The 12891-nt window shown below is 36.8% G+C and overlaps 1 protein-coding gene across 1 annotated transcript; it reads right to left on the bottom strand.

Annotated features, from left to right (window-relative positions):
* Window positions 1-10209: 10209 nt before the first annotated feature.
* Window positions 10210-12480, bottom strand: LOC150035218 (uncharacterized). The gene is made up of 5 exons (XM_090315270.1): window positions 12119-12480; window positions 11293-11503; window positions 10948-11249; window positions 10590-10875; window positions 10210-10497 (listed from the first exon to the last, which is right to left on the bottom strand). The coding sequence occupies exons 1-5, from the start codon at window positions 12478-12480 to the stop codon at window positions 10210-10212; spliced, it is 1449 nt and encodes a 482-aa protein (XP_090171396.1).
* Window positions 12481-12891: the final 411 nt, after the last annotated feature.

Below are 12891 nucleotides of genomic sequence, written 5' to 3'. Positions count from 1 at the left end.
AGGTAAATCAGGTGCTGAGAGTTGATACTGGATTCCATTTTCTATCAAATAGTTTTGAAATCTCAAGTCCATATACTCCCCACCTCGATTTGATTGAAGTGCTTCAATTATTTTACCTAACAGGTACTCAACCCTTACCTTGTACTCCTTTTTCAAGAGCTTTGAACTTGTGATGCATTAGGTAAACATAGTCATACCTCAAATAATTATCAATAAAACTGATGAAATATACATACCCATCTCATGCTTTGACATTTATTGGACCACAAATATCCTAATGCACGAGTTCTAAGGGTTCTTTGGCTCTAAGATCTTTTCCAGTAAAAGATCTTTTGGTCAACTTATATGGAGGTAAAATGCTATCCTCTAACTGACTTAGGAGGCTACTTTTGGCCAATCTCTCAATCCTATTGAGATTGATGTGGCCAAGTCTCAAATGCCAAAGATAGGCATTAGGAGAAACTTTTTGCCTTTTATTTTAAATTTCAATTGTTTTAAATATCTCAATATTTAAAATAGCTTTTGCCTTGGTTGATCTTAACACATATAAGTTGTTTTCAAGTTTTGCAGGACAAATTTGAACATCCCTCGAGCTAACAAACACTTCATTAACTTCAAAAGATACTTTGTACATTTGTTCTAACAGACAAGAGATTTTCCCTTGCTTTTTCAAGTTGCAGGAGCCTTAGCTTTCCCTCTTCCATTCTTTTTCATTTGAATACTTTTATTCTTTGAAGTGGAAAGTCCAGACTTAGTTCCTGAGGATGATCCCTTTTGGAACTTCTTTAAGGTAGCAACATCTGCTTCCCATTCTTGTCCCTTAGTCTTTATAAGAGACTGATATGTCTGAAGCTCGTCAAGAGAATAGTCAGATTGTACTCAATCTTGTTCATCATCTCGTATGTGCGAAATTGTAGGAAACTTCCTGACTTTTCTCATAAATGACAACATCGTTTACCTTCACTATGTTGAAGTGGACCATCATATGTAGAACATGTTCTCTAACAGAGGTTTCTTCCTTCATGCAAGAGTTGTAAACATATTTGAGAGAATCGTGCCTAACAAATAAGGACAGTTGTCCAAACATTGCGTGCAATGAATCCATGATCCCCTTAGTAGTGACCATGCTCTCGTGTTTCTTAGCTAGAACATCAGATATGCTTGCTAAGATATAGACTCGGACCTTATCAATGGTTCTAATCCGTCTGTCTTAGGATTCTCGAACTTTTTGGTTTGTTGGCGAGCCGAGATTCGGACATTTCTTTGTTAGAACAAATCTAAGATCATTGATTACTAGTATTGTGTTTAAATTTGATTTCCAAGTTGCATATTATCGTAGTTTAATTTTTCAAAAGCGAGTAATTTAACTAATGATCTAGTCATGCTGGAAAATAAATAAGTTCTTTTAGTGAATTGCTAATAAAGCCAATCAAGTTTTAGCAAAAGTAATAATGTACCCTTATAATTAATTTTTCAATGATACTTTAATGCGTAAGAATAACCGCTACCGAGGGACAGTCAATTACTCCTTCACTAAACTAAGACATTTTTTACTAAATACTAATATCAGAATAACTATTATTCCTATAGCATTAAATTACCGCTTGTTTGGTCAAGAACATACTACCACTTAGTAATTCTTGTAAATGTAACTCTTCATTTTTAGATCCCAGAGATCGGTCCCAACAAGCTACCAACTGGAAAACAATGTTGAGGACAGACTTAAGAGACCTTATTCATTTATGAAGTTTGTAGTGTTCCAACCCCCATGTCACAGCCCTCTGAATGGGTAGCCGCTCTAGGACAACACACAGGTAGAGTATGGGAATCTCATAATGCAACCTAATGGAGGTGACCATAGGATGTGTTAACATACTTCCTTCTCCCACTTACTATGAACAACTTCTTCTATTCACCTTGTTATTGACCTATACAAACACTTTTCGAAAGGAGGTCACACCTAGGGTGATCTAAAGTCGAGCATGGATTTCATGGTATGAACTTTTAGAGATGTGAGAGCTAAAAATAATATATTATATATATCACTTTTCTCCCGCTGAAGTGTTCTAAACGATTTGGATATATTTTTACTTAGATATATTTTTGCTAATTAAATACAACCTAAGTTTAGCTGTTTATCCAAGTATAACTTTTATATTGGATTTAACCTACGATGTCTAAGTGATAAACTCTTTAAAACCTCACATCGCTCATGCATGCTCATTAAATCGGGTTTAATATAACTCAAATACCAGCTCAATCCCCAGGTAGTAGTTGTTTCGTAAACCGTCAACTTAAGTACCTCCAGCCTTAGACAGGATATTGTCGGGTGAGTTATTTTGTAACCTTAGTTTTACAAGTTATCGACCTATTTTAACTATTAAAACAGGTTGTGGTTGTTAACCCTATGTGAACAATTATCTTTGTTATAAAATTTAAAAGTCTATTTCATTTTATAACACTTATAACTTAGACAAAATTCATAACACATATCAAACATTTTATAAATCAACATAACAACTTATGTAAGTCTTTTCAAAGTATCTATGGTCATCCTAGTAAAATGTAAGTATTTTCAAGTAATAGCGTTGTAAAGAAAAACTAATCATTTCGCCGTCCAGTCTTATAAGACTCTTTGTATAAGATACCACCACTCACATGTCTCCACATGAACAATTAGGATCAAATCGTTTGTAACACTTTACAACTATTGCAACAATAATAAAGTGGGTTGCATCCGTAGTGTCACCAGGATAAGACAACCTTATCCATATACCACATACCATTTAGTTTACTACTTAAACATGATCCACTTGTATGTCAACCACATACATGTTTAAGTTATGATGAATAACCTCATATCTTGTTTATTGGATTAAGTTATAAAATTCTAAATGTCAAATGAAAAAACTCTCTTATTTTATTAAATAAATAAATTTCGTTTATATATTACAAACCACTAGGCTTAGAACATAATCCCAACATGAGAATGGCCCAATTCGTCGACTCAATAAGCCTACCATTTTGGGGATTTGTCCGAGTAAGGAGTTGGGAACATAGCTACACAAGATGAAATTCACTCCTTCTCATATTTAGAATAAGTAGATGAATTGTTCCCTTAAGAACTTATTCAGGGTATTGAACAATGAGACATCACCCTCTCATTGGCCTGGGAAAGATTTAGATTATAGTTGGACTATAAACTGATCGTTTATTAGAGGGCTTAGTGGTACTTAAGGAGTAAGGGGTAATTATAGGGAAAAACATTAATTTTACCCAGTTGTAATTACGAACAATTTGTGAAAGGTTGACTTACTGATAATTGGTTATATCCATAGACATAGAAATATTCTACAGTGCAAAGAGTGTACCTGTTGGTCTTTAGAGGTGTGATTCACAATTAATAAATGTTGATTGATTTAATTAAAGAGTTTAATTAATTAATCTTGAGTCATTGAAGCTTCTAATTTGTAGGTTCATTATATTCCTCTACTAGCTCACTAAGGGTAAAACAAGAAATATTTAGTTTTGGAAGAATTTGAATTGTCCAAATTCTAAGGGAATTTAAATTAATTGTATATAGATATATTATATTAAAAAGTTGCTTCTGAATGAGATTCAAAATTAAATTATATATGAGAGAATAATGTTTTTGAATAAGGTTCAAATATAATAATATGAATGAGATTCATATTATGACTATAGGTTAGATTTAATATGAATAGGATTCATATTAAAAATTATATGCTAAATTTAATATGAGTGAGATTCATAGTAAAGTTATAAGTTAAATTTAATATGAATGAGATTCATATTAAAACTATAGTATATGAGAGGAAAGTACATTTGAATATGATTATTAATATTAATTAATTTGATTATTGAATATTAATCTAATTTAATTTAATTAAAAATTAACACTTCTACAATTACAGGGGAGTTAACATGGTTTATTCATTATTGTGAGGGAGAGGAGTTATCTCCCTCATCACTGCAAATGCAGACTGGTTCTACATTGATGAACACATAGAAGAAGAAAAGTTCTTCTTACTAAAAAATTCTCTCTCAACATTAAAAATCTCTCATCACTAAAAAGTTATAGAGAAAAGTTTTTTGTGCATAAACTTCTTCTTCTCTTAATCTTCCAAACAGGTAATTTCTACAAACTTTCTTTTCTAGAGAATAGTGGGGAAGATCTTGGTGTGGTGTCCTGTTTGTGATCGACAAAGAGATGTTGAGATCATATTCACAATGAGGATTTGGAGAAGACTGAAGAAGTACTCTTCAAAGGCAACTCTCTTTCCCTAGAATTTCTTATGTTTACAACATGCCTAGTTAAAAAAATAGGTTTAAGACTTCTCCACTTTTTCTGCACTTTAGCTATTGGATTTGATTTCTTCGGTTTGTAACGACTATTTTTGTGGTGGAAAAATATAAAAGGAAAGTAAATTTTAGGAAGAGATAATAAATGAATGGAAAGATAGAAAAATGTTATAGAAGAAAGAATAGGTGTTTGGAAAGAAAAATATTTAGGTACATACATTCCAGGTGCAAACTACCAAATTATCCAATTATAATTTGTCATGTGTCAGATTCTTATTATTTCCTTTTAAAAATATTTTGATTTTTTTTCTTTTCTATATGAGTGATGAAAGCGAATGCATAAAGATGTATCTTGGAATGCACTCAAGTATCATCTTTTTGGAAAATAAAGAAGAAAGAGAACAATGTCAAGTAGAAGAGAGAAAATAAGTAAATAAAAGACACATAAGAGGAATATAAATGAAAGGAGAAAATAGAACTATTTTATTATTAGAAAGTACAGTGAAAGTACAAAAAAGTTAAGGAAGAAAGAGGAAATCATATTGCATGTCGGATATGGATTCTGTCTGTTCCGATGGAGAAAATTGCATCGAGGACCTTTTTATAGGGATCTAAATGAAATTTAATTTCGACTTTAGAAACCAATGAAATTTAGCCTTTTTCTTGTGTCAGCATTGTATGAAATGACCACTTTAACTCTAAATGACCTTTTTCCACCTTTCTTCTTTCGTTCCAGTTTTGTGCATTTTTCTTTTCTTTTTCTTTTTTTCTTTTTTCTTTTTTTTTTCTTCTCCTTCTTCTTCCTTTTTTCAGCATTTCTCTTCTTCTTTTTCCCTTTTTTTCTATGTTTTTCTTCTTTTCTTTTTTTTTTTTATGCATTTCTCTTCTTCTTTTTCTTCGTTTTTTTTCTTCTTCGTTTTTTTTTTTTTGTTTTTCTTCTTCATTTTTTCTACGTTTTTTCATTTTTCTACTTCCTTTGTGTTTTTTCTTCCACCCTTTTCTTCTACCTAAGGAGCAAAATCAAGCATTGAGAATCGAGAGCAATAAGCAAGAAAAAGAACAGTATAAATAAATTATATTTCTACAAGTTATCACACCCCCAAATTTAGATATATGCTTGTCCTCAAGCATATATTCACTAAGGCACTATTGTTCAGTTCTTATACTAAATTTTGCGTCGATTAGCTGCTCCGAATGCTCCACCTAAGCAACATTACTTAACAATGCAATTTCCTTATATCCTTGATAATTCATAACAAAAGCCTACTTTATTCTTCTATACAATAAATTTCTACTCAAAAAAATTCCCTTCTAGTTTTAAAAAGAATGTTTACCTCTTTTTGTAGAAACAGCTTGGTGCGTCTTGAATGCGGTAGTCTGATTTGCATCATTTATTAGAGACTGTTGATCATGGTTACACCCTTTGTTTTGGCTTGTTCTCACGGGTGTTATGCGAACATCCATCTACGGTTGTGTGCCAATCTCAACTTCAACTTTTGATTTTCAGCTAAGTTTAACTTTTGTTGGTCAAAGGAGTTGTCTCTTATGCTCTTATTTTTTTTTTCTCATTTTTCTCTTTTCATATTGCGTCGTTCTTGGAAACCCACCTTTGTTTTGGCTTGTTCCTACAGGTGTCATGCGAACATCCAACTACGAGTAGGTTCCTTTCATGACTTACTCTTACCAGGTTGGGATTGTAATTTTCCCTTGCGCTAACAGTGGAGTTTATATGATTTTTTTTTAATAATGGAAATGAAGGCATTTTTCTAATGACCGCATCCACTTGATCGCATATGCTCAGATTTTCCCCACCCCCAAATTTAGAGATGCGCAAGGTTCTCATTGCATTTTTTTGAACAAAATAAACAAACACTTAGTCAAAATTTTGAAAAGAAGGTTTGAGCAGAATTTTGAAGGATAAAGGTAAAGCAGTATTATTGCTACGAATTATCTAAGTGTTAGTCAAAATAAAAGTGTGGGAAATGTTTTTAAGGGTATGCATATAATTCATCATGGCAGTGCAATGAATAACGCAAAATAAAAGATAAAGAACATCGCAACAATTGACAAAGGATGATAAAGAAGAGGCTAATGCATACGGAAAGAATTGTTACTCAGTTGTATTAAAAATTAACCAAGTATACAAGAAATTACAAATAACGCAATACAAAATTTTAGCATGTACAAAGGATCAAATAATTAGCTTCTATACATAGAAAAATAATGAATGAAATTATCTTTTGTTTTTTATTCAGATGGGTACACGATTAAAAATTAACACCACGCTTCCATCAACGCAAATGCATAGTTGTCGAGGACGGGCAACAATGCATGTATAATCGCAACACCCCCCAACTCAACGCATTTCTGGAGGACGAGCGCACGGTATTTCTACTGGTGCAATACTACCTCAACATAGTGCGTTTTCGCTAAGGACGGGTGAAAAATACACACGAGCGCAACACACCCCTCGGCGCAATGCATTTGGGTAGGATGGATGCAAAGTGTATCTTGTTCCCACAAAATGCACCCATCATCGCAATGCATACCAAATTTTTTTATTTTTCTTTTTAATCCATCAAACCTGCAAGTCGATAAGACTTTGCGATGTTCATCATTTTATTCAGTCATTCACAGAAATTTTAAGAACAGCGCTACTAATGCATAAAAGTAAAGAAATTAATCACGACATGGAAATACACAATTGAATTAAATTGAAAGTAAACGCGTAAAATAGTAAAGGCTAATTCTAATAAGTAGTAAATAACGCAATTTAAAAATCAGTAAGTGAAAGCTGTAAAGAAAACATTTAAACATAGATATAGGGATGCTGATTGAAAGAAGTTTTTTAGAGTTACCGCAATAGCATCCCCGCAAACGGTCAATCCTGCTTGCCTAAGTCGATGGTCTCCATGCGTCAATCCACATCACCCCCAAAGTAGGGCTTAATTCGTTGACCATTGACTTTAAATGTGTTGCTCCTGTCTTCGGTTGTTAGCTCCACTGCGCCATGGGGAAAGATAGTCTTGATGCGAAATGGCTCAGACCAGCGGGACTTCAACTTCCCTAGAAACAATTGCAAACGCGCGTTAAACAGAAGTACCTGTTGACCCTCGAAGAATGTCCGGTTGCTTATGTGGTCATCATGCCATTTCTTGGTTCTCTCCTTATAAAGCTTGGCATTTTCGTAGGCGTTCATTCGCCAGTCGACCAGCAGGTTCAATTGCAACTTTCAAACTTTCCCCCCACTTGCTAGATCAAAGTTCAGCTTCTTGCTTGCCCACATTGCCTTGTGTTCCAACTCGAGAGGCAGAAGACAAGCTTTTTCAAAGACCAGAGCATATGGATACATGCCAATTAGAGTTTTGAAGGCAGTTCTATATGCTCACAGTGCTTCATCGAGCTTGGGTGACCAATCCTTCCTAGAGGTATTGACTACCTTCTCTAAGATAGTTTTGATCTCTCTGTTAGAAATTTTTGCCTGCCCATTGGTTTGTGGATGATATGCGGTTGCAACTCTATGGCTGACGTTAAACTTAGTCAACAGGTTGGTGATTATACGGTTGATGAAATGTGAGCCTTCATCGCTGATTAAGGCCCCAAGCATCCCATATCGGGTAAAGATGTTCTTCTTGAGAAATTTCGCCACCGTGGCCGCATCGTTCTTAGCACATGCGATGGCCTCAACCCACTTCGATACATAGTCAACCGCGACCAGAATGTATTGATGAATTTCTGAAGGCGGAAATGGGCCCATAAAGTCGATTCTCCATACGTCAAATAATTCGATTTCCAAGATTGACGTCAAGGGCGTTTCATTTCTCCGTCCTCTGGCATCTATCGCATTGCACAACATAGGCATGGGCGTCCTTGAATAGTGTTGGCCAGAAATAGCCACTCTGTAGGACTTTTGCGGCAGTCCGCTGCCCCCCAAAATGTCCTCCATAAGGGGACTCATGACAAAGCACCAAAATGTGATCAGGTCCAAGTCGATACAAGTAGGGATCGTCCCAGAAATAAAACTTGACATCATGTCTCAGCTTCTTCTTTTGCTGGTATGTGTAGTCTTCTGGTATTTGGTTGCAAACGATGAAGCTTACAATGTCCGCATACCATGGAACATTAACGCATACCGACATCAACAGTTCGTCAGGGAATCTTTCTTCAATGTATTTTTCTTTCTCCTGAACCTCGCAATTTTCTAATATTGACAGATGATCTGTGACTTGGTTCTCGGTACCTTTCCGATCTTTAATCTCTAGGTCAAATTCTTGCAGAAGCAGCACACACCTTATCAATCTCGATTTCGCATCCTTCTTTGTCATAAGGTATTTGATCATAGAATGATCAGTATAAACCATAACATTTTTTCCAATCAAGTACTGTCAAAATTTCTCCAGCGCAAATACCACTACGAGCATTTCTTTCTCCGTGGTTGTATAATTTTCCTGTCATCATTCAACGTTTTACTAGCATAATATATAGGATGCAAAACCTTATCTTTGCGCTGACTCAAGACTACGCCCATTGCGTATCCACTAGCGTCACACATCAATGCAAAAGATTACGTCCAATTTAGTGCAATCAGAATGGGTGCGGTGATGAGCGCATTTTTTAGTGTATGGAATGTTTCAGCGCATGCATCATCAAAATCATATTCGCGGTCAGCTTCGAGGAGCGCACTTAGGGGCCTTGCGATCTGAGAAAAGTTGCGGATAAATCTTCGATAAAACCCCGTATGTCCCAGAAAACTCCTAAGCGTTTTCACATTTACTGGTGGTGGTAACTTGGAAATTGCGTCGATTTTCGCTTGATCAACTTCCAATCCTTCCTTTGATATTTTGTGACCTAGGATAATTCCTTCTTCAGCCATAAAGTGGCATTTCTCCCAGTTCAAAACGAGATTTGTTTCAATGCATCTCTTCAAGATTTGATAAACAGGAGTCATAAGTATTGCCAAAAACTGAAAAATCATCCATAAATACGTTAACTGTCTCCTCCAAGAAATCTGAAAATATTGTCATCATACACCTCTGGAAGGTACCTAGTACATTATAGAGTCCAAACGACATGCGACGGAATGCAAATGTGTCGAAGGGGCACGTGAAATTTGTCTTATCTTTATCTTTCGGCGCAATCGCAATTTGGTTGTACCCTGAGTAACCGTCAAGAAAGCAGAAGAATTCATTCCCAGCAAGTCGGTCTTACATTTGATCAGTAAATGGGAGTGGAAAGTGGTCCTTCTTAGTAGCCAGATTTAATTTGCGGTATTCCATACATATCCTCCATCCATAGTTGTCCTTGTGGGAATTAACTTATTCTTGTTGTTGGTGACGACTGTCATTCCTCCTTTCTTTGGAACGCATTGCACTGGGCTTACCCAACTACTATCAGATATAGGGTAAATGATGGCTGCATCAAGCCACTTCGCTATCTCTTTTTTCACAACCTCCCTCATGGCAGGGTTCAATCGACGTTGCCTTTCTATAGATTCCGTTTTCCTTCTTTGAGACGAATCTTGTGCATGCAATACGAGAGACTGATTCCTCGAATGTCTACCAAGGTCCATCCCAAGGCTTTTGCGTTGTTTCTCAGGATTTGGATTAGTGCTTCCTCCTTCTCTTTGCTTAGTGAGGCAAATATAATAACCGGTAAAGTGTTATTGCCCCATAAATACACATATTTAAGGTGCACTAGCAGCGACTTCAACTCTAACACGGGTGGTTCTTCTAAAGATGGCTTAGTACATCGCGTTGTTCGTTCAGATAACTTGAGTGCTTCAAAATCTGACTCAATTTAAATTGTGGCATAATTTTCCTCCCACATTGCGTCGATCCCAAAATCCTCGTCCTCCGATTCTTCTAGGAGCTCGTGCCAAGGTTCTTCCTACAATTCCTCAACATATTGACAATTTTCCATATCACTCGGGTATTTCATCATATTGAGAACGTTGAACTTAACTTGTTGATCATCGACCCTGATAGTAAGTTCTCCTTTCTGTACATCGATCAATGCCCGCCCTGTTGCGAGAAATGGGTGACCCAAGATGATAGACACCTCAACATCAGCTTCATAGTCTAATATGATAAAGCCAGCATGGAAGATGAACTGGTCTACTTGCACAAGTACATCCTCTATTTTTCCCTCAGGATGCATTATTGATCTATCGGCTAACTGCAATGTAATTGTGGTTGGTCTTGCATTGGCGATATTTAACTTTTTGAAGATTGACAAGGGTATTAAATTTATACTCGCCCCCAAATCACACATCGCATTTTCGACCTTCTTTCCCCTATTGAGCAGAGCAATGTGAAACTCCCGGGATCTTTCATTTTGGTGGGGATGTTATTTTGAAATAGCGCACTGCACTCATATGTTAATGCAACTGTTTCATTCTCCCCAATCTTCCTTTTGTTCGCAAGTATGTCCTTGAGGAATTTCACATAGCTCGGCATTTGTTCCAAAGCTTCTATTAAGGGAATGTTGATGTGTAGTTGTCGAAGAACATCCAGGAACCTCTGAAATTGTTTACTATCATCTTTCTTCCTCAGCCTGGATGGGAAAGGTGGAGGATCCCGCCATATTTCCTATTCAATTGGCTGTTCGTTGGGGTCTTGTGCTTACTGTGTTTTAGAAACTGGAGGTTGCGGTGATTTTGAATTTAAGTTTTGTTGAGACTCGTCCTTTGCAAATGTACTTTCTTCTAAATTGGTGATTCTTTCATTTATGGTTGAATGGTCATCATTGATGGTTAAATCTACTGGTCTTGTAACTGAATCTGGTACAGGCGGCACAGGGACTGTTGTCTTGCCACTTCTCAATGTCATTGCTTGACATTGTTCTTTACCGCATGGCCCCGATGCTCCCGAACTGTTGGGTAGTGTACCAGGCATTTTACTCTTAAGTTCAATTGCAAGCTGTTCAATCTACTCCTCCAAATTTCTAAGGGAAGAAGCTTGCGGTTATTACCTCGCTCTTCTCAATATAGTGTTTCAATAACGATTCCAAAGACGAGATACTGCAAGAGGTGTCAGAAAAGAACAGTTCGTCGTAGGGTTTTACACTTTGAAAATAACTTGGGCTTTGATCCTGATTAATGAAAACCGGAGGGTTGCCTTGATTCCCATGATAACTGCTTTGATGATTACTGTGGCTCCCCTGGTTGTGATTCCCGCCCCAACTGAAAGTTGGGTGATTCCGCAAACTAGGGTTGTAAGTATTGTTGAATGGTTCATTGTAGATAGAGTATACAGATTGTTGATTCCATAGACAGACTTCCACTGAATGTCCCTTTCCATATTAAACGTAATTTATTGTGGCCACATGTGTCAACGCATTGGCTTGCACTGAACCTTGAGAGAGATGTCCTTGCTGAATAGCCATAGTCTGAAGGAGTGAGGTCATTGTGGTCATCTGGTCTCCCAGGGTGTTCATTGTATCAGCTGGTACAATGGCACCTTCTACTCTTCATTGCTCCGAACCTCTTTCCTCATACCCATTATCTAACCACTCATCTATATTTCGCAAAATGCGATCTAAGATGATCTTGTCTTCCGTATACTTCTTGTCCATTAATCCTCTTGCTACGGAGACATCAACAATTGCTTGCGTTGATCGATCCAAGCCATTATAAAAAGTCTTCATCGGAATGCAATCGGGAATCCCGATGTGCGGACAGTTCTTCACTAATTGCCTGAATCGCACCCAGGCAGTGCTCAAAGTTTCATAGCCATTTTGTTCAAAATTCAACTCATCCCATGCGTTAATTTTATTTGGCTCTAAGGACTGAGCCCACCTAATTGCCTCATCTTGCAGTGTATACGGGAAGAGATACAATCTAATTCCTTCTAGAGTCACACCAGGTATGGAGAATGCGTTGCATATTTCCACAAAACGGGTCAAATGAGCATGTGGGTCTTCTCCTTGTAGACCTTCGAATTGTCCCGCATTTTGAATCATTTGAAGCATTATCGGCCTTATCTCAAAACTTGCATTCTCCTCAACCGTGGGTCTTGAAATTCCAGACGAGAAGTTATAAAAGTTCCGTGCCGCGTAATTCCTCATTGGGATGTTGCGATCAACAGCAAGAAATACAGGGTCTTGCGCTGGCCAGTTCACCTCTTGATTTCCTTCGGGTGCCTCGTTATTATTTGCCATGTTAACTCTTTGCCTAACTTGGTCCTGATGTGCTCTTGCGCGAAAAATACACCTGATCTCTGGGTCAACTTAGAATTTCTGGATCACTATAGTACTCATAAACCGTCAGACTGCTCTTCACGATAAACAGCCAGTACAAAGAGATTTGTCCTGAAAAATACCAAAAAGTATTCAACACTAACCGTTACCAATCCTCGGCAACGGCGTAAAAAACATGATGACATGAAATTGGAGTGTTGTTACGCATGCATTGTGACGATAGATAATGTGCTACAAGTTCATGTCCCCGGCAACGATGCCATAAACTTGTAACGCTAAAGATAATATTCTCTTTTTATGCGTGCACTGTGCCATAAACTTGACACGATGTTTTTATATCTTTAGTCTTTATGCGATACTACTTCTAAATAT

The sequence above is a fragment of the Benincasa hispida genome, chromosome 7, assembly GCF_027475165.1.
Source record: "Benincasa hispida cultivar pf3 chromosome 7, pf3_genome.v1.1, whole genome shotgun sequence".
Taxonomy (NCBI): domain Eukaryota; kingdom Viridiplantae; phylum Streptophyta; class Magnoliopsida; order Cucurbitales; family Cucurbitaceae; genus Benincasa; species Benincasa hispida.
Note: the sequence above shows the minus strand (reverse complement) of the source record. Positions and strands in the feature narration are given on the sequence as shown.